The following is a 23,440-nucleotide window of genomic DNA, read 5'->3' as shown; positions in this document are numbered from 1 at the left end:
AAAATGCACCAACCAGAATGAGTTACAAAACACTTGCCATCTATTGTAAATTGAAATGAGTCTATGAGAAAATGGAACACTGTTTGGAATGAACTGTATCGAGTAGAGATGGGAAAAATTATTTAGTGGAAAGACTAGCCACTTGGCTTTGTGCAACACCATTCAAAGGCAACAATTATAGAAAGCCATCAGAAACAGAAAGAAGAGAAATAATTACAGGAATACTGCTAAGTCATACAAGATTGTTTCCAGAGAAAACACGATTGAATATGTATTTCGAGCCGTGTTGGTTGCTTGATCACTTGGCAGCAACACAAAGGCAAGACTTCAGCTCAAGTTTGATGTCTAGTACACCAAACAAAGATTCACTTGGCATTATCCACAAAATAAAAAAATTAAGTAACACATGATCTGTGTAGTCATCCTAGGATCCAAATGTCAGTATTATCAGCATGTAAAAAAAAGACAGTCTGAACCATATATTTAAAACCATTAGGTCCTCAAGAAACTTTGAAGAACAGAGTTGGATTTCTAAACTAAAACTGACTTCCCTTGTCACAAACAAAGCAAAAGAGTTCACTTGAGGACTATGGCTAAGCTCATGTCTGCTTCTAGGCACTAGCAAGAAAGTGGAGGCTGAAAGAAGAGATGGGCTGCAGAACTGTTGGGAGAGAGAAAGTGGGACCTGTGTGATTACATCACTGACCAGCCCTCAGTGCACAAAGATCTCTTGAACACACGGGGTCCAGACAGCATTATGCTGGATAAGGAGGGAGAGAAACTGGAAAAAAATCTGAGGAAGGACAAGCTCAAAGTGTCTGCAAAGCTGCAAGACACTTGAAATAAAAGCCAAGAAAAAAAGAGTAGGTGTCCCTGAAGGGTTGAGAATAATGTAGAGATCAACTTAAACGCATACAGCCAAGCTGCTATCAGAACTTGGACCTCTGTACACAGATGATCTACACAAGACAGACAAGAGGAAAGAGGAGGATGTTTCCAAGGGAGAGAGAGATGTTCTCATAACAGTGCATATGTGGCACGGAGCACTGTCCTTATTTACCTCCTCTTTGCTCTCCCACTTGAAAAACTGTCAGCTTCCAATGGGCTTCTCACAGGAGAAGAGTCAAAATTCTCAAACTGATAAAGTTTGGGTTAGATGAACTTCACTAGATAACAGCATCCATTAACCGTAACATACTGTTTAAAAGACTACCATTTTCCACTCAGCCTTAATATCCAAACACAACTATGCTAGTGGAAATTCTACTAAAATGCTGTCTTTAATACCAAAACAAACAGCTACTTCAAAAATCCATTATCTGAGACATTATCATTATTTGTAAGCCTAAAGCACAAATACCCTTTGTGTTCTGCAAATGCCTTTATGCTTCTATAAGAAAACAACTTAGTACTAATAGGTAGCAAGCCTACCTACCACATGCCTTAAGTCTACTTTGACACAATAAAATTTCACTGTAGACAGCAAATTAAGCATTTTAAGTGCATGTTCAGATAAATCCCAACTTCTGCTACTAACAAAGAGGCAGTCCATGGGCTACGAAAAAAATATAAACTGGTAACATTTTAATATATTCTTACGCCTTCTAACAAGAATTTAAAACTACAAAATCTATCATTTGGGAGTCACTGAAGTAAAAAGAAAAATGCAATCTTCCCCCCACCCCCCCAGCCCCAGAAAACCCAGTAATAAAAGCTCACCAGCAACATTAGCAATGTTTTCTAGCAGGTGTTCTTGAAATTCTAATGTGACACGGTATTGAAGGAAGGGGGTGAAGTGAGAGCTAACAAAATGCAGTATTGCATTTGTGATCTCAAATGCTTAATGCAAGTCTGGAAAAAAGTTCTGCATAGCAGCAGTTTGGTCAGCAGATAATTTGTACTTAGTACCTTGGGGGTAGTGACATACCAGTACACCAAAGAGGACTTAAATGTGAAAAGCAGGTTGTGTTTCTCAGTGTGTCTTCTGTTTTACAGCCAACATAATCTAAGACCCAACTGTTGTATAAAGGGATATTCCTACTCCCATATCCTCTCCTGGCCCCAATGCTTCCATCCTTTCTCCTGGTCTGCACTGGCACTCTTCTCACCCTCTGGAGAATCAATCCATGGAGCAGAAAACTGAAGTAAATGACAACACCAGTTCATGAAGAAGTGGGGGATGCATAGGATGGCTAAGGTTAACCGTATCTTTTGGTAGCAACTGGCACTCAATCAGCTCAACTTCGCTATACTTGCAAATGCCATCAAAAGGCAAGGACATGATAGGGAAATATTTACCTGTCTGGTTTAGAAATTTCCTGAATTCCTTTCTGCCTCTTCCTCATAAGAGCACTCTAGACTGCAAATTCAGAAAAATGTGCATGGCTGGCCATGAATAGCATGAATAAACAGGAAAAAGACTGAGTATTTTTCCAGTGGCAAACTTACTTGCCTACATGTTCTGTAAAGGAATGCATTAAATCAATACATTGAAGCACAGTAAGGCTTCAGTTTTACTGGAAAGAATACTACCTTTACTGCATACCACTGTAATGAACTCGAGTGATACTGCATACCTACATTCTTGTATCTGAAATTTAGTTCTGGAACTAGAAACTTTTCCTAAAATCTGCAAAGCCTGCAAAAATAGCACATGCAAAAACAAAATACTGGATTTCTGTGAAGGAGAAGCAAATTATTATATGCAGATTAGATATAAGTAGAGACAGCTGTTAAACTTCTACCAGAAATAGATAAGGAAAAGTTCATAACTGTTTTAATAACTTAACCAACCTTTTTGAGAGCTCCTGACTCTTTCCATGCCATTCTATCTTCAGCACTACATTTAACAGAAAGTGCTGCCAAGGCTTGAGTATACAATAAAGTGAAAAGCACCTTTATAATGCAGGTGAAGTGTTCTGTAAAACAAAGGAAATAATTTATAAACATTTCTATTTTTAGCAAATATATTTATTACAGCCTTTAGCTAAAGAAGCGATGCTTCTCAAATGAAAAGCAAGAACAACATGAAAAGCATAAAAGCACACAAAACAAGATAACTATATTTGCGGGCTTTCAAAAATTACTTGGCAGCCTTAGTGAACTGCACGAGTAAAGGACAAGTTATTTTCCACTGCTCCATATGTTCATCTTAATCCTGATCAGCAGTAATCCTTCCTAGGGACTTGGTGATATTACAGAATTCTGTTTTGTCCAAATGTTGCATCACGGTAAGCTACTGATTACCGATAGCTGCAACTAATTGGGTCCTGTAAATGTAAGCAAGCATCTTCCTGTACCTGTTGGTAATGATTAAATCATCTTACATTCATGCAAATACTGGAAAAGTTAAGTTACCAAAGAAATGCAAGAAGGACATTTAAGACACTTCATTTTCTCTCTCTCCATTTCCCAATATGGATCCAGGTATATAAGACGTGCTGCAAATCACCCTTTAATGAGTACCTATTTACCAATGTTCATGTGAATACAGAACTAGGACAAAAGATAAACTGTCATTTTAGAACTTGCTTTCTTTTAAGAAATCTTTGTTTACACTTTTTCATAGCATTTTAAGGGCTTATCTCCTACATACAGGCTGCAGGAGAAAGGCTTTGAAATCTTTTCTGGGAAGCTAGTGTAGTCAATATAAGACTTCCTAAAATTGGGACAGGAAAAAAGGTAAATGTGATCATTCTCTGAAATCAAGATATGGTAACCATCCTTTTCTCTCCTTTTACTCCAGGCTGTACTTCCCATCTCAAATAATCTGATTTCTTAAGAATCTAGGCAGATCAAAGATGTTTCTATCATTACTTACACCATTCCTTAAGCATAACAGTAATATATTATCTAAAACAATGTGTACAAAAATGAGGGTTTTTAAGTCTACTCAGGCTTTGAAGTTAAGCAAAATAATTTTATTTACAGAAACACCTCACAAAAATTGGGTTAAACTCATTTTTCTCCCCAAAGGATTTAAACAAGTTTCATACATGAAAATGAAAAGGCGGTAAGGGAGATGAATTGCCTTGTTTCTCTGTTCTTATATCTAACATCAAAACACACTATTGAGTTCTAAAATGAATACAAAGTCTGAATATATAATGAAGTCTGTGAACTAACAATTGTTTATTTAACAAATGCTTACAAATTAATGCAGATGCGAATACTTTTTAATGTCACTGAGTATATACAATAAGCACAATTTAAGCATGTAAAAGAGTATTTGTAACTATGTAATGAAAATTACTTTTTTGTATTATCTTCCTTCAGAGCTTACGTTAAACATGACACTGAACACTGCTATATTTCACCGAACTTATTCTACAGTAAGTAGCATTATAATTGGTTTTCCTCTCCCCATTACCCCAGAAGGAGAATCCACCAGATCTGAATAGCTCTTTAGGCCATACATTTTTTCCTCTGCTGAGACCTCTGCTTTCTTAAAAATCCTTCTTATATAGAAATCCTAAATATATGATGTATTATTTTTACACCTAAAGCAGCAAAACTAGACCACTGGTCAACATTCACTGATCTGCCACAATCCATTTCATCCTCTAGATCTGTTCTGCTGAGGTTGTTATACAGTGCTCACATGGGGTTTCTTAGCATACTACAACTATTTCACTTTTTAAAAATCTGATTTCTGTTAAATAGGATTCTTCTTCATCCCTATCCCCACTTAAAATCTCTAATGAATTTATTAATTAGATATAATGTTTTTGTATACTATAGATTTAAAAATAAATTGATGTTCTTGTATTTACTATCATGATTCTTAAGTGATTATGAATTAGGTTTTGGAGAATACAGAATTGGACAAAAATACAATCTCATATATAATAAGGGAAGTGGTCTGGACTACTCCTCCTATGAGGTCCTGACTTCTGTACAAACAAGTTTAATCCTGCGTTTTTAGGAAAATATCAGAGGAGCAGCTCAGAAGCAGTATGCTGTGTAATGAGAGCCCAGGCTTTGAAAACAAGTATTCTACAGTCAAAAACATCCCACGGGAGGGGCACTAATACCACAAGCTGTAGTACCAATTGTCATTTAACTACTATGTTATCTCATTTGTAAAATGCAAGATATTTGACATCTGTAGGTATCCATAATCTTAGAGCCGTTATGTGCTCACCTACCACAAAGAGCTGTTTCTTTGCAAAGAGCTATTTTACTCGCCTTTCTGTGGAGCATGCTGAGGCTGCTCAGTGTTTTCCCATGGCCCCCTGGTGGAGCCTGTGTGCTTTTGTTAAGTCTTTTCCCCTTAATAACCTTAAGGATTGCTAGTGTATTTGTATGTTGTGAAGCTTTTGGTCCTTTATGTTGCAACTGATACACTGTGCAATATTCTGCACTAAAATACAGTTAGGACTTGCATGTTAGTACACAAAGACTAATGTGATATTATTCTGACAGTCTAGAAGTTTTATTATTGGGGCTAGTTCACTATAATCAAGACAGTTTAGTGCAGAATTTTTGTATTTATTTTTATACAGTATTGAGAAATGCTTTTATGTTTTTATTTTTTAAGCTTTTTAAACAAAACTTTTTGGACCCAAATTAATTCACAGCACTCCATCCCATTATGTACATTAAACAACTCCCCTTTAAATATAAAGCTTATACAAGAAACACTTCTGGAAGCCTAACACTAGCTTTAGTGCAAGAAGTGTGCAGATGAATGCATTTATTAGTGTCTATATGCATCTTTCATTTAACTGTGATTGCAAATTAGATGGTGCATGTTGTCAGGCAATGACTACAGAAAGAATCCACAAAGCAAATCAAATACAAAATGAAGGACCTTTTTTAGTGAACTCAAAAGGGCATCTTCATATGAACAGCCCTTGAAAATATTCTTCTTCATCTGAAACTTGAACAGGTATTTGAAAAAATAACTTCAGAACAAAGGGAGACAGCACTGAACTTCAGATAATTCATGAAAGGTATAGTGAAAGTCCCAGTATACAGATAAATATTTCAGCTTCCACACTGAAATTGGATACTACTCAAGTTGATTACATTCATTTTATATTTAGTCAAGATCCTTACCCAATCATTAAAGAAAAGTGTTAGTGTTCACCCCAGTGCTGCTTGCTCTATTTCCATTGCATGACATTGAAACTTTCTAGAAAATCAAAAAAGTGTCAGAGCATCCAGGTCAGACTCTGGCATTCAGGCCTTATTAGAGTCGAGGAGAAAAAAACAAAGGGACTGAACTTAGGTATTACATGCCAAGGAAGGAAATCTTTTCTACATAATATATTAGCTGGGCTAAACTCTCAAAGAACAGCTTTTGAGTTTATCACTGCCAAATCATGGATCTCTTAACAGCAGCACTGCAGCACATGCTAGAGCACTGCCAGGCTGCATAACAGGGCTTCAGCAAGCACCCATGCTGCTGTGTGATGCTCCTCACACATGGCACCAAGCACAGTGCCAGGCCACTGATGGCCAGATGACCACTGATTCTGTTGCACCTACTTGCCCCATGCTCACCCAGATCCAGTTTTTAATAATACAGTGGTGTTTTTCCACTTTCAAAGCAAAGCAGAAATTGAAGCCACATGAAGCTATGAGCACTAATCTGCCCACAGGGGTCTCAAGTCAGGTACAATTAATGGTGACTATGAAGAATGTCCATTTTGAATTAAGTGACTTGTTCAACATATAGAAATAGTGTTGCAGAAAGGGCATAGATTTCAGTTTACAAGGACATAAATTTAAGTTGTTTTTTTTGTTGTTTTTTTTTTTTTAAACTTCCAAGCCACTGTCTCCGTTCTGTATTAGCTTTCTTCATACAGAATATCATTTCCTACTTCTGTAAGAAAGGAGCTAGAGATCTTACAAACAAATTCTTCATTTTCTATCATTCACTGTTGATGAGTCCTAATTCACAACACCGTGAACTGCCCATCTCATGTACTACAACTGCCACAGAATTGAACCAGAAACACCTATGTGGATCATTATTTAGTCTTGTACAAATTTCAAAATGCAGAGCATGTGAAGCCTATAAAAGCTACACCTATGTTCTACTGTCAAAATCTGAAAAAAAAAAATTACTAACTGTTTTAGTATCTTAAACACAGTGGTCATTTTGCTGATTACACATGAGGTACACTATGTTCTTCTTTCTGTTCTTTAAAAAATCTGGTAAATGCTTGTAAATTCTCTGACCTCCACCACAAAGTTTCTCCTGTAAAAAAAATGATTTAGTTTATAGTGTTTTTTCTTTGTGATGAATTCAGATCAATTTTCTTCTCTGAATGAAGAGGCTGAACAGTAATGGCATTTTTATTGCTTTAATGGATGTCAGATTGAAAAAGATACCAACACCCATTCACAAGTTAATAGGGTAGTTAACACAATTCCTCATGCTGTATCTAAAGGGCAAAAGATGAAGTTTGGGTCCTTCCTTATAGAACACTCATTTGTTTATTTCTCTGTTTTAAAAACGCAGTATAAACAAAAAGGATTTTGAGTATGATTTCTAAAAAGAAAAGATGAAAAAGAAAAAAAAATGAAAAAAGAAAGATGAAAAAGAAAAGAAAGATGATTTCTAAACTAAAACTTTAGTTTTAGTTTCCTGTAAGGATGCAAATATGGTTTCTCTGAACACAGCAACAAACCTAATAAACGATACTACAAAACCAGTAGCATTAGAAAATAGCATTGACGCTGAAAGGAGGGAAATTTTTCATTGAGTCTAAACCTACAGAATCACCATTACTGGGAGGTTCTGCACCATACTGCAACACCATCTCTTCTGCAATGTATTTAAGTCTATTGTTATTGGAAATCATCTATCAGGGCATACAAGCATCAACCCTGTCTGAACACTGGTGTCAGCCAAGTCCACAGGTCCTGCGCCCTGCAATCACTCCAAAACAGCAAAAAACATAAAGGAAGCAGCAGAGTCAAATGTACTTTTTTTTTTTTTTTTTTTTACCCCTGTCACTGGCCTGCCACATGACCCTGCACAAGACGTTTTTACCTTTTCATGCATCAGCTCTCTACTAAGAATTAATGATATTGACATTCAACTCTGTGACCTATGCACCCATTACAAAAGTTCTGAACAAATATGTTACCTGTTTTTCTGAACTGCATTCTACACCTCAGGACAGAGCATTATGAAAGACTTTCTCTGCCTTCTGCCTAACTGTTTTGATGAAATCAAAATTAGAAAGATAAATGGCAATTTATTTCCAATTTAATGCTTTGTAGATTTGGAGTGGTTACATTCATCTTCTTCCTGACACTTGCCTTTTTCCTTTCAAATGCAACTCATACTAAAGCTAAGAGCACAATCACAATGTGCTACTGATGTGTGGTATTTTATGGAATTCTCCACAGGATGCCTTACTATTATTAACTGAATGCTGTCTTTCCTACGATAAACATACACCTTCATAGATGTTATTCTCCAATGCTTGAATATAAACTACCAAAAGACTTATTTGTGCTTTGACTTCACCTCTATCTCCTTATTTTTCAGAAGTTAGTCTCATTATACTTTAATTTATTGCTCTTGTTCTTCTGAATACAAATTAAATTTATTTTAAAATTGTGGTTAAAGAAAAGTATGTTTTGGACAGTATGCTTCCTATTCCCTTTTTTATTTTTTAACTTCTAGTATTTTCATACTTTAATTATTGATGGGACATATTTAATCCATAAATATGTACACTGAATCAAAAGAACCACAACCCACAATGTCAACAGACACACACAGTTGCTTGAGCTGAACATTCAATAGTAAGGACTGAACCCCTCTTCAGTGGAAGCAAATTTTTGGTTACACTTAGTAAATTAGGCGTATACATCAAAAACAGAACAGTCCCCATATTTACCTACTCAGAAATTAACAAAATCCATTAGGTATCAAAACTGTGAAACAGATCTCCAAGCAGATGTTCATTGTCAGTGAAGTAGTAAGATGCTTGTTTGTTCTCTTTTTAAAATAAAGGTAAAGCTATAAATAATCAGAGCTCAGAGGGGCTGAACTACCATCTTCTGGACCGTACTTATGACTAGTAAGCTGTACTACTAGTTTCAGTTACTCCTTTATTACAGAAAAATGAATTTACATTTAAAAAATTTTGTGTTTAGCTATAAAAAATATGGTTCTTAAATTAATATTTATGCCAAATTTTTCTATATGCCATCTCTATTGTAGTTGCTGCATTACAGCAATTACCATCTTCATATGTGACCTCCTATTATACACGACTGCTACAATTTAAACTCTGAAAGTCAAACTAAATTACAAGCTTTCACCCTTAGGCAATCGGTTCAAGTCCAAATACTGAAACACCCCTTTAGGAAAAGTGATGAAGGTCAAACAAAGGACACTTCTTCAGCAAAACAACTTAAATAGTTTTTGCTCAGTTCTTGTATCTTTACTGAATAAGCTGTCTGATAAGGTGAGAAGACAGGGAACACAGATAAGCCTGTTGAACAACAACCAAAATTTCTGTTCAATGTCACCTTCCATAGATAAGGCAGAAACATTATTTTAGACTACACAGTAGACAAGTTATGATTTATCATCCTGGAAATCATCATGAATGCACCCTCATATAAATAATAATTTGAATATACATAGTTTTGTAACATACCTTTGTGCAATGGTTGAGGCATGGTTAAAATCTGGATGAGCAAAAGGGATGAGACATCTCTGTAAAGTACGGGAACTTCTGGCAGCTCTTCACTTATCAACCTGGAAAGAAAACCCAAAGAAGATTACTTAATTTTACAATATAATTCTTCATGTTTTATTACATGTTAAATGTTAAATAGCATTACATTTGTAATCAAGCTTATAGAAGCCAAACACCTGTCAAATCACTAATTGATCTTAATCTTAAAACCATTTAATGTTACTAATGGATTGTAAGAACTCATAACAAAGTTACCATTTGGGTACCTAATTCTTGTTAAAGCATTCCAAAACTGTCAAAAACTGCCCGAACTAATTATTTGTATATACAGACTCAATCGACATCCAGTATTTTGCTTTAAAAACTTTAGTTCTAAACTAACAAAATATAATGCATAGCAACACAGTAATTTAATTATTGTTTTTTTGTTGTTGTTGTTGTTTGTTTTGTTGTTTGTTTGTTTTTTTCAAACTGTGGTATTTCACAAATATTTTGTAACAACAACTAATCCTCAAACTACATTAATGTTATGGGACTGTTCCTACTGGAAAACAGTGAGACCTTAGAAAAGGTATTGCTTTCCCTCACGTAAGGAAATGAACATTCAAGCAGCCATCACAGGTGGGATTATCCAATTTTACAAGCTTCATTAAGAACCCCACAGAGTTATAAGGACAGCAAATAAGCACATAAAGAGACGCTGCAAACTTTCAAACTATTCAGATTCATTTGATGTCATAAAATCACTTTATGGCCACAGTCATAAAAGCAGAGTATGTTTGTAGATAGGAGGTAGTGTCTTTCTAGTTGGTGTAACAATGTAGCAGGTTAAATAGCCAAGTCAAAAATGCAATATACATCCTCCATTAGCACCTTTCCTCTCTGAAACACTCACAGAAGAAAGTGCTGTTTGGATTCTTACACGTTGCCAAATAATTTTGGTGCCAAATAGTCTGGTGCCAACTGGCTGGCTGTTAAATGTCAGTGAAATAACTGAGTAGATGTTTGAAGATAAAAATGTTTTTTTCAAAATGATACAGGCATTGAAGTTGCTAATCTCACCAAGTTTCTCTAATTTTGCTTTTAACTATAGCTAGTTTTATTTTATGATCTATGACATTGATTTTTAAACTAACCATCATTACATAACCGTGGGCAACTTCTTATAAATTAAAAATCAAAGTTTAGAGATAATATATGTGAATTACTGGGAAAAATTAACTTTGAATAAGGTTAAGACAAAAATGTAGATATTAAATCCTGATCACATTTACCTACAGGCATATCAATATCAATATTATTTAACTGTCATATAACAATTAGGTCAAATAGCAGCTCTGTCAAAATTAGGAAAGATTCTTCTATATACAGAATACTGTGATTGACTAGAAACATTAAAAATAAATGAACTCATTTTCACATGCAGGAACAACTGAATAATTTGTCTGATTTATTCATTTCATACAAATTGGAGAAGTAAAGCCACATTAAATGTCAAGGTTTTAGATAAGCTGCTTCAGTATACTTCAAGCAGTGCAGCTTATTAAGCACTTAAAAACTGCTCTGTCATTTGCTAAAAGCCTAAGCAACTTTTTCATTATGACACTGAAACTGAATTTGTAAAACCTGTTTGGAGGATGGAAATTAACCATCCTGTTATAATCCCCAATCCATATGGGAAAGCTTGATAAATATGACTTTACAAAAAAATTCTGCCACAGCAGCAGCAAGTAAAATGGAAGCAAGTTAAATTTCATATGGGACTGAAGTAATATAAAGTAAATCAATTGTATTGTAGTTGTCATCTGTATCCATAAAAAAAAAAAAAAGGTGGGGAACTGAATGGCACAATGAAATACAAACATGCCAAAATAAAAATGCATTGCTTGATTTTCTCTGTGGAACTGACCTCTCCTCCAGTCCAAGATAATTGGGCTGCACCTCTTTCTGTGCCAATATCAAAGCTGCCTAACAGCTGAGAGCATAGCAACCCTGCCTCTATATTCAGCATCCTCTTCCCTGATAGAGATTATATGGGAGTCACTTCTTTGGGAATGGATACATAGAATACAAAATTCTGTTCTACTTGGAAACAAGCAGCATCTTCGTCTACTTATATCCTCCTCCTTCCCCTCTTCTCTCAGCCAGATAAACTTAAAATTTTTGTTTGACGCTAGCTCCAACTGATATTTATTGAATCTCTAACTTTACCAAGTGGAAGCTTTGAATTTCAGGCTTCTTAGGACTGTCAGAAACAGAAAACCTGTGACACGGGGATAAGGATACAACTAAACAAAGGCTTATTCAATGAGGACAAATTTATATCCTCTTTAGTATTTGCAGGGTGAGAAATACTGCCTGCAAATTTCAACCCACAGAAAGGTCAGAGGAATACACAGTTACTGATGTTAATAATTAGAAAGTAGAACTCCATTATTTGTTCTGGCTACACTCTAGGATATAATCACATTTCGTATTTGTTCTTGTGTCACAGCAGATTTTGCAGCAGGTCAGTTTTTCTCGTTACACAACATGGGATTTCACTGACAGTACTAGCATTAGGCATTTCCCATTCTCCCTTTCACCACTGTGCCCCCAGCACTCTTCTGTCACCCATTCCCAGCATATTAAAAATAACCTTTCTAAAAATGGATTAATTCATTTACTTTGTACATGATGCAGCCTGCTCAAGTTACATCAGCACAGCTGAAGGTAGTGTATTACAGTATATGGGAAGGAATAAACAGCTAAAAGCAATTACTCTTGAAGCTGGCATTACTGTCAAAACTGACATAACATGCCCTGAGACACTGATGTTTTGGGTACTGAATAGATCGTGCCACTCTGATGCAGGGTCACAAGCAATGTGTGTATATGCCATCTCTAGCACAAACCTTAACTAAACCCCATTGTCCCACCAGCCTACCCTCTGACTATCTTCAGAAAAAACAGTTTTATTTTTCCCATTTCACAACAGTTTTTGTGATAATTTGTGATAGTAATGTGACTTTCCTGAGGTTCCCACACACAGTTGCTCAATCCTATCTCTGTGCTGCAGTTCATTGCCTCGGTACAACACTACAAGCAATCACTGAAGCGATCTAGCTTAGAACAAAACAACAACAAAACACTTCAGTAAAAATAACCTAGAATAATTCAGTGTTTCAAGTCATCATGCGGTTCCCACCTGCTTCCCAACAGCTTCTACTGCAAAGACCCTTAATGCTTTACTGAATCATTTTTTTGCTAACATACATTGTTTGTCAACCCAGGAATCAAATCATAGAGATGGAAATGAAAAAAGCATAACCTTTCATTTCATGTTTACCATTCCTGAAATTTAGGCTATTTGGATTAGTCCATTAAATTCACATCTGGGTCTAGTAATTATTGCCTCCAGCTTCTCCTTCTCTGTCCCCTGCCAGAAGCTATTATTCCACACTTACACCACAGTAATTGTTTATTCGATCACCACTGAAACCAGATATGTCTGTAATACAACAATTTGTTGAAGCACAGCCTGTGGGATCAAGTATATATTACACTGGACTGAATGAACCACATAGGAGAAAGAATCCACTACACCATTGTGTGAAACATCCAACAAGCACCTTCTCAAGAGTTTCACAGTTCCTCAGATTTAGGTTTCACTCTTTTTTTCTTTTCTTCCTTCAAACAACAATATTTAAGCTTTTTTTCATATAGTACCTTCTTGTCCAGAAATGTCCTAATCTCTACTTTACCTTGGTATTAGTGCATGAGCTCCCTCCTTCCTATCTTTCTTCTCAGCTGCCATTTTCAACTACAGAGTCATCAAAGTAGGGTTGTGAATGAGGACACTTTGGGAGGTATAGCACAGCAATTCTGTGAGTCTTTACAAATTACTTTAATCAGTTCTCCCAGACACATGAAATCTAAGGCATATATATATGAATAATGATACCTGGGTTGTAGAAAACGAAGCTAAAAATGTGAGCTCTATATCTGGGTAGGTTTGTAAACATTTATGTATTTAAAATACAGTAACTAAAATTAAATAAGGGTAAAAATATAATGTAAGAGCACTATTATTCCAAAGATTTTTTTTGAAAGTTATCTTCCTAAATAAATAAGGATGGAATTAACGTCTTTGCAAAATTACTTTCAACTGAGATTAATTTTAAGTAAAAATTAGAGAAAAACATTGCATATTAGAAGGTTCTTTTATTATTAAAAAAGTTGAAAATCTTGGTTGATGCATAAGCTGCTCCTTTATAATATAGGGTTTTATGTGAGGTGAGTAAATTAACGAGTTTGGTTTAAATTTATGTTGCTTCTGTGACTTTCCTGACATATCGTTTGGAATCAATGGCAAGAATATAGTCAGATCGTAAAAATCTTTTCCTCTCATTGAGATTTTTTCTACAAGTCTATACTTAGTTTTATGTACTGGTCAGGCTGAGGATTTATATTACTTGGTTAGCCTCAAAATGGCACAGCGCTGTCCACATTTTAAATCTCCAGTGGTATTTTTTTTTCCACCACCCTCTATCTTCTTCAGTGTACAGCAGTGTATCACTTTCTACTTGCTCCATATACTCTTTCCTGTATCTGGAAAAAATACACTATTCTGGATCTCTCAAAAGGCTCTGTGACACTAAGAAGAGTGCGATTAGATCATTCACGCCAAACATATGAATGCCATCTTCAAGTGCAACCACTGCTTCAAAATTCTACAATATAATTGCAGATATCCATCTTATGCTTTAATCTATATATTGAAAACATGTTTCCAATTACACATGAATATCCCTCCTCTGCAAGCATTCTGGGGCCTGCAGACTAAGGTAGGTAAAACATTCCAGGAGGTGAACAGCAAAATTCCAGTTTGATTGCATCTGTATATCTGAACAGTAACTATTTTGTGGCAAAACAGATGATCTCCCAGCTATAGCTTCCTAAACCATTTAAGACTTGATAGTGCCAAACCATCATCTACAAGTCTATCAAGACATCTTCTGAAAAAACAGCACAGAAAACAAGAGAATTACTCAAATGCATTTCCAACATGCAACACCTCTGTTTATCATACCATTATGTTCTATGGTACCAATCACTTCTAAGCGATTCAAAACACAGACTACTCTAAATTCAGCTTGCAACAATCTAATCTTCATAAAACAATGTGTGAATTCCATCAAGTCTCTGTTAGTGAAGAAAGTTGCTGTGTTTTGGAAGATGTGCAGCCCCTCCGTTAATAGCTGCTTTCAAAGCCAGCAAGCTCCTCAAATACCAACATGAGAAGTGCACAGATAAGTCCCACAACCAACAACAACTTATCAATATGATTCTTAGTGATAACTCAATTCAACCATACTCCAAATTTATTAACCATTGCTCAGTCTAGGTCAGGGCAGAACAGAACCACATCAAAAACTTGCAAAGAGGCTTGAATGCATGCTGAATAAAGTAGGTTTTCCAGTTACAAAATTGTTAATGTTTTGTCAAGAGATTATAATCTGTTAACCTAATCTAATTACTGCAACAATCTAACACTGATAGCAAAACAAAAGCTGGGGTCCAGGAAGACCAACAGTAAAGTCTCAAACTAAAAGCAAGCACAAACTTTTAGATATTTTTTTCCTAAATTGCAGATTAGGATTGCAGCATAACTATTTTAGATTAATTTTTGAAATCTCACAGTGCTTATGAAACACAATGACAAATACGTAACTGGACAGAAACTAAAAATACATTCCTTTCAATTTTATTTCAAAACACAAAACAAAGACCTTAGCTCTGAAGAAGTTGCTCAATGTGCCAGAAGGAAAAGTAAAATAAAATAAAAATACACACAGGCACTATTTTCCTCTTCTGATGTTAACTACCTGCTAAAGCAGGAGTTCTAAAAATATTAATCTGGTTTTAGGCAAGAAAAAAAGTAGTAATACATGACTTTTCTGCTCCCTGTCAAGGCAGAATCTGATAAGTGAAGAGTTTTAAGTCAAGTATGGAGACAAGTTCTTGCATAACACAAATACCTAACTCCATGTATTATAATGTTAATCCTTGTACAGCTGTGTATGCAAGGTTAATGTTAAAAAAGCAGACTCAGGTAAATAACTTGTTTAAAACAAGAAGTGTGATGAAACTCTCAGCTTGGACTTGAATTACTTCTCATGAGTATTCAAGCCTACTGATGCTATTTCTGTAACAGCTTTAAGAATTGACTCTTGATTCAAATTTTGTCTAGCATCCATACAAATTATTGCAACAATCTACTTACCCAATACCATGAAATTGGCACGTGCCTAAGCTTTGGAGTGATATATTTAAGCTTTAACTCCAAACTGCAGTGTGACCAATTTCAGGTAAAAGAAAATTTAAGATTTTTACAAATACATATACACAGTTTTTAGATGCTAAATTTATAAGCATACCTCACAAAGAATTGAATTTAAGACAGAACACTACTCAAAATCTCTCTGTAAGGATGTTTTGTTAACAAGGTAAACCTGTTATTTGGTAACTTAAAATACTTGCTCTGGATTTTTGTCCTGCATTGGCTGGGTTAGTTTCCTCCAGGGATTGTATGCAGAGTCAATACTGTAGAGGCGCATGTGCATGGCCAACACATGGAAGAGCTGATCTGAAAATTGGAAAAGAAATTGCTGATTATTATATACAATAATATAAAGTATTTTACATTAAGCTGCCAGCGTTTATGTTTTAAAAGGAGCCTGATATATTTCTAACACAAAGCTTTTATTCCTTACTCATATAGAATTTCTGCCTTCAATATACCTGAAATTAACCTAAGGTTTCTGGAAGTGCTGCCCTGTAGCAGGAACACTCCAGCCCTTCATTCTTAAAAGGTTTTATGTCTTCATGAGGTTGTTTTGTAGATGACTTTCAGAAGAGAAACAAGCAGATCTTCTGACCACGCCATAGCAATGCTTAAGCAGTAGTGGTCTTCATAATGGCAGAGATTTGTCTATACAACCTTCAGACAAAGTTTGCTGATAATAATCAATTTTAAAACATCTGTACAATGACTGTGAAAAAATATTGGTAAAACATTTCCAGACCCTTTTGAACGAAGGAAGCTTAGTTTATAATTCATACACATTATTGCAGTAACACATCGTGCATTATTACCTATATTAAAATGCACAGCTTTCATTTCTCTATGAAGAGAAAGTGAAAATGAAAATTCTCATTTCTCCTACGATCAACACAAGTACAGATAAGATCCAATCCTTTCTCCCTTAAACAGGCCAAGATGCAGGCACAATCTACATAGACAGCATTTTCAGAGAGGTATGCACAATAAGAATGTCAGACATCAATTCTTTGTTTTTTCTGTGTTTATTATACAGTTAAAGTCTGGGCAAAATAAATCTTTAGATTTATATTGAAGTCATATTTCAAGATATTATATCCTATAGCTTTGCTTTTTTTTTTTTTGAAAAAAAAAAAAAAAAAAAAAAAAAAGTATGTCTTGCTTTTTGCTTCTCCTGTTCACTTTTCTGGGAGACTGCTTTCTTTTCCCCCTCCCCCTCTTTTATGTTAACTTCTTTCCTGAATATCTTGCTCCCTGACCCCCCTTTTCCCTTTCTTTCTTTAAGACTCTTATTCTTTCAATTGATCCCTTCACCTCCTACTCTTAATCTCTCTCCCATCTCTACAACCCACTTGCTCAACCTACACATTCACTCACAGGTCCTCTCTTTTAAGTAGAAATAGCAGCTATTAATTTATTTTCCATAAATAGACAATTACTCAGAAGTACGCAGTGGCCAAAAAAGTCGCATGATGAAGTCAGCTGACTATCAGAGCCTGAGGGCTGTAATTAGCTCCTGGGGTTTGTATAATAATTGGAGATGTAGATGGCACTGGAATTGATTGCTGTCACCTGCTTTCTGAATAAAAACAGTCAATGAGGACAAAATAAGTCATCTTTTCTCCTGGCAAGAGATTCTAGCAAAACATTGCTTTGCTGACAAACTTCAAAAGCCTGAAAATATACCAATGTTTCATAAAAACCATACTGCTTCATTTATTTTTGTTTAGAATGAGAGCCATGCAAGCATCCACTCCTTCCCTCTTGCCGCTCCGCTACTAAATAGAATGTCAGCTTTTTCTGAACTGCTCCTAGCTTCAAACAGAAATAGGCAACTATGCAAAAAAAAAAAAAAAGCTTTGCATTATTAATTAACCCTCTGTTCTTTTGATAGCTATTTTCCTGAGACTTTATTAATATAAAATGAAGCAGGCAAGTATCAAATCCTAGCACTAGAGAATCTATTTATAATCTCCAAGTATGCAACGTTTGTGGAGTCAAAACACATTCTAACATAACTGAACCTGAACAGAAGAATTCAGGTTAGCAGTCTTGTAAAATGGCATTTTTGTGGGTGATGAAGGCAGCTGTCACTGTTTTACATGACACATATAGAATGTAAATGTAAAGCTAGGTAGTAGGTAGTAAGTTATGGTGACCTTTTTCAAAATATATTTTATGTCTTGACTTATAAATATTAAGATATTCTAAGTCAACGTAGCACAGCCATGCCTGTTTCTAAACCCTGGGTAACAAAGGAATAACATTGCCCCCTAATGGGAACACTGCAACAAAAGTCACATGATGGTGTCGCTTTCAGAGATAGTAAAAGTAAGTTCTGATTTGTCTGTTCTCAGAAAAAAGACTATCGAAGCAAGACTAAATATTGTCAGAAACAGGTCTATTTCTTCACAAACAATTTTCTATTTTACATTACAGTAATGGCACAAGGACATGTCCAGTGAGAATACATAGAGAATTTATAGTGTGTGTTAAGTTCATGCTAGTTTACTTCCATGATAAGTACTTAAATGCATTTTGTCACAAACTTCTTCCTTTCTTTTAAACTGAGATGTAAACGCCACAGCTGTACCACAAATTTACTGCTACTATGGAGTTTTTGAGGAAAATAAAGAAAATCACTGGAGCACTGAGAATTTAGAACTGGCAACTTTACGCACAACGTGCTTGTGTTTTTTACTTCTAGCATTCTTATGATTGTGAGACTGGCAAAAATCTGCCATGGGGCAAATAAACAGCAGAGGTTCTCTGCCTGTGTATTCACGTGAAGACATCATTCCAAAATGGAAGCAAAATAATAGAGCGTCCTCTCTTTTGGGGTTATGCTATTTAAAAGGTTTAAAATACACTTTCTTTCTTTCCTTTTTTAAGCAAATTAAAGCAAAACATTAATATGGCAATGGCCCCCACACAACAACCCTGCCCAGTCTTCTGAAGACCAGGAAGAAAGGCCATAACCCCCTCGGCATCTCTAACTCCTCCACGTTCACAGCATCTTCACGTCAAGGACCTTCTTAAGTGGGAAAGCCAGGAACAGCCTCAGTCTTCACAAGAATATTCTTATCAAACTTTGGTAAAAGATGATTAATTTTAAAAAGCACTACAGCATCCAAATTACAGATTGGTAGTTACAAAAACACAGCAAAATGAGAGTTAGATTTATTCACAGAAGATCGTGAGAAGCTAATAGCAAAAATAATTTTATTATAATCCATCTCTTCTAATACTTGCATGGTATTTGAGACAAGCTATATAAATGACCTGGATTATTACTGGCTTTCAAACATGTTCATGTGACTCAAATATTACCTACATTGAAGCAGCACAGTCTCCATTCTCCTAACTTAGATGGTCCTTGTTTTCACACAATACTTGCCAAGCTTCAGTAAAATGCTTAATAGAATCATAGAGATTAGCATTTAGACAGTAGCTTTAGCTTTGATTTATATTAGCCTTTCTTAATTCATTTTCTATAAATAGAAAAATAAATCTGTTGTTCCATACACTTCTGCTCGCGGTACATTTTTTTTCAGCTCTTCCTATACCAACTCTACTTCCCAGTTATCACTGCTGAGAGGAGCAACGAACTATATCAGAATGAGTACTTCAAAAAGTGTCTTACGCTTTGAGCTGCTCTGTCTTTGCATTGGGATTAAAGCTATTAGAGGAAACATTCTACTGCTTCCACTCCCATAAGAAATCCAAAGTTGGTTGGTATTTTGTCTACATAACCCCACTGCCTGCACTAGCACCTGTAGTTGCATTGTTCAGTATTTTCGGTATTAAGGCACACTGATTTTACAGATGTTAACAAAGCTCTTAAAAACCTTCTGCTATCCTTGGGTGCATAATGCAGGAGTCTATAAAGAGAAGGTCATTTCACAGCTCTTTTCATGTCAATCCTGCACAGCACAAAAGAAAACTAAACTCTGAGAGATGACCGGATAGGGATTTGATGATTGAATGACAGCATTTATAAAAATGCTGTGCTGAACTGACAAAATGAGTAATTCAGGAAGTTATATGCAGCTGCAAGTTTTAGTCTCACTAGTAATATCTTGGTATTGTCTTTGCCAAAGTGATCTCAAATTTCTACATGCTTCTTGCTGCCTTTTATTTTCTTTTCTTTTTTTTTTTTTTTTTTTTTTTTTAAAAAACAGTCTCTTGACCGTTAAGTCAAATCCCAAATTAATGAGATTTAAGTCACAGGATTGGTACCTGTTACTAATGCCACTTCTACAATGTACAACAGTGTGCTGCAATAATTATGACAAAGAACAAAGAAAAATAAGGAATTGGCTGGCTTGATTTTGCTTGCAAAAGTTTAGATGACGTTTATTCCCCAGTCTCATGTTTTAGAAGGATGTAATAACATACTGATGTCATGAAAATCTCCACTTTCTTACTTTGATCCAATCTTTTCTAATTCTAGAAATTAGTATTCATATTTAGAATGTCATAGGATTACAAAGCAGTAATTCAGCAGTTAATCACAAGTGGAATGCAAAACATCCTTGTCTCAACTGCTGCGTGAAGATCTTACAAGACTCTTTTAAGACCTCATGCTCTTCTTCACCCATAAGCCTGCTGTATCTATCCAGAAGTGTAGATTACAACAAAAAACACTTAACAAAAGCAGATGGGAATTGATTGTTAATAAGGAAACTGAGAATTTTTTCCTCCTTAAAGAGCTTTTACATAGTCTACTTATCATCAGCAGTTGCAAAGACTTGCTGACAGCATCTTCCTATTCATCATTGATCCAGGAGATTGAAATCAGTAAAGAAAAAAGAAATGTGAAAGTCAGGAAAAGCCTGTTAATGCATGTGAATAGTCTGTACAAATATCTGAAGTCTTAATTGCTGATGAAACAACTATTTTCTACATTAAACTTGCCAGTGTATGAAATAAACTTCAGCAATGGATTATTATTTTTTCCTCTACAAATGGTATCTATTTTTACCTCTCATACCATGTATGATGGCATACCAAACTTTTTAGGAATAGTTGGGATCATCTATTCATGAGAAAAACTGCTTTTTCAAAGTTAGCACAAATGGATGCCACTGAAGATCGGCAAATTGTCAGCTCCTAACTTAAAAGCAAATGAATAAACAAAAATCCTCACAGAAATAAACTACCACCACCACCAAACACCCACAGAAATAACACCCACAGAAATGCACTATACCAAGAGAAAAAGCATTCCTGAGAACTAATTTTATTCTTTTTTCTTTCAGCGGCCGCACAGATCTAGGTAGGAATCTTTGTAATCACATCCACGTTAGGGGATTACAGGAAGGAGATTGTTGCACTCAGCAATTCATAAAAGCATCTGTTTTTTCCTCCTACAGGAACGAGCCATACGTGTGTGCTGGCCATACTGTAACGTCTGCCTCTGTTTCAACAACCAAGGTGGCTGAAAAACTTGATACCATGGGAGCAGATATGTACAAAAAAAAAAAAAAAAAACAGCACAAAGAGCTTAGAAAATGCTTCAAGCCAAGAAAATGTTCTATGCTCACAAAAACAGAGTGATGATTAAACTGGTACTAACATCATCTAGACAGACTACAACACTAAACCACCTACAGATGCAAAATACAAGCTTAAAATGAACAGAAGAAGGAAAAGAAAAATCAGTGGAACAATATGGCTTCCCAATGGTTAGAACCATCACTGAAGGTATGACAGTGCTGGACACTAGGCCAGGTTACGTGAGTCTCAAATACTTTATAATGTCCACTTGTAAACAAATATCTTTTCCAGTTAATACACTTGATACACAGACTCTGGTAGCTATAGTGAGTGTGAAGATAAGGTGCTCCACACAGGGAAGCTGGAGCGAGAGGACATGGTGATGGGGTATTTAATTCTTCCTGAAGGAGAAACAAACAAACCATCTATCCTCATGATAAAGAGAAAAAACAGATATAAAAAAAAAAAGAAAAAGCAACCACAAAAAGAGAACTAGAAGTTAAAAGGACTAGATTATAAATTCATTACAGAATTTATATAATCATTATGGACAACCTTTAAATACCATGGAACTGTTCACTCACTATTGCAAGGTTACTAGAGCAATCACAATGAAAAATATTTATATACAAATTAAACAGAAACAGGCATAAATGGTAAGTACCAATTGTTCAGCCGTAATATTGCATTCTGAAGCTGCTCTATAGATACAGAGTAACAAAAACAGAAAACAAATCATCATATCTTAAACTTTATAAAACAAAGAGGTAAGACCTGAACACTTATATATAAATAAGACTGCCTTTATGGTTGCATACTGTGTAGCGCATACACACACACCCCTTTAAACCTTAAAATGGCAATTTTACAGCCAAATTTTCTTCAGCATTCCTGTCACACAAACTCTATCACTAACACTAACAGCTACATTAATCATTCTTAATTTTACTTCCCAAGAGCAGCTGCCCTCATGGTTCAATCTACTAAAACAGCTCTTGACCTATTTGTTCCCACTGCCTTCGCTGACGCTTGCCAGTGTAACAGCTCACCTGGGACAACATACTCTGTTTTCTGCTATATCTAATCACTGAACTTCACAGTTCTTACAAGACTAATACAGTGCGGTGTGCTTAATCACAAGACATGTCATTATCTCATAAGAAAAACAAAAATGGGTTATATTTGGGGTTACTTTTGCTATACGTGAAATGAGCTATGTTTACAAATAAAAACAAAAGCCATGTCAATGTGTACAAATGAGACTAAGAAAACAGTACACACCTTGAGAGAGGGTGTGAAATTTTTAAACCATTCTTTCCTCACTGCACAAAGCGAAGAAGTTGAAGTTACAGTTTAAGTGAAAAGTTAAAATAGTACATTTTAAGTGAAAACTAGAAAAAACAGCAATATCGATTGGAAAAAAAAATGACTATGGAAAGAGAGTAAAATATATTATACAATCCATCTGTCTCAAGAACTATTTATTTTTTTTCTTATAAATGCAAATAAATTAAAGAGGCAATGAAGGAAAATCATAATTATGTAACAGCCTTATTGAAATAAACCCTGCTCTATATCTGGAAAAGTAATTCTCCTGCCATTAGTCATATTTGGATTACTGTCCAAAACTAAATTACTAGCACTAAATGGAAACACAGTACAGCTCTGTTCCAAGACCCCATTACCTTACATTAAAAATGAGCCCATTTTATTGGGAGATAAAATACGACTAGCTTGCTACATAACAATTAAAAAAATACTAACACAGTACATAAACAGCATGTGAACACTTGAACAATGAATAGATGACATTTATGTCTCCACATTGTTTAAAGCAATGTAACATTCATTTACATAGTGTATTTCACCCGGACACTTCAAAGGCTACCTTCAGTTTTCCTGAGTGTAAGACAGATAATAAGAACACCAACAGATCTGATTTAGA

The 23,440-nt window shown here is 35.3% G+C and overlaps 1 protein-coding gene across 6 annotated transcripts in view; it reads right to left on the bottom strand.

The window, feature by feature from the left end:
- Positions 1 to 23,440, bottom strand: part of UBR3 (ubiquitin protein ligase E3 component n-recognin 3) — a 103,651-nt gene that overhangs the window by 8,180 nt on the left and 72,031 nt on the right. For all 6 annotated transcript variants that reach the window (XM_068686729.1, XM_068686730.1, XM_068686733.1 and 3 more), the window contains 3 exons: positions 16,197 to 16,302; positions 9,633 to 9,733; positions 2,794 to 2,918 (listed from right to left, as the gene is read on the bottom strand). In XM_068686729.1, coding sequence (XP_068542830.1) covers positions 2,794 to 2,918; positions 9,633 to 9,733; positions 16,197 to 16,302 — 332 coding nt within the window. The remainder of the gene's footprint in view (positions 1 to 2,793; positions 2,919 to 9,632; positions 9,734 to 16,196; positions 16,303 to 23,440) is intronic.

The sequence above is a fragment of the Anas acuta genome, chromosome 6 (assembly GCF_963932015.1).
Source record: "Anas acuta chromosome 6, bAnaAcu1.1, whole genome shotgun sequence".
Classification (NCBI taxonomy): domain Eukaryota; kingdom Metazoa; phylum Chordata; class Aves; order Anseriformes; family Anatidae; genus Anas; species Anas acuta.
The sequence above is the reverse complement of the archived record's forward strand: the minus strand, read 5'-3'. Positions and strand labels throughout refer to the sequence as shown.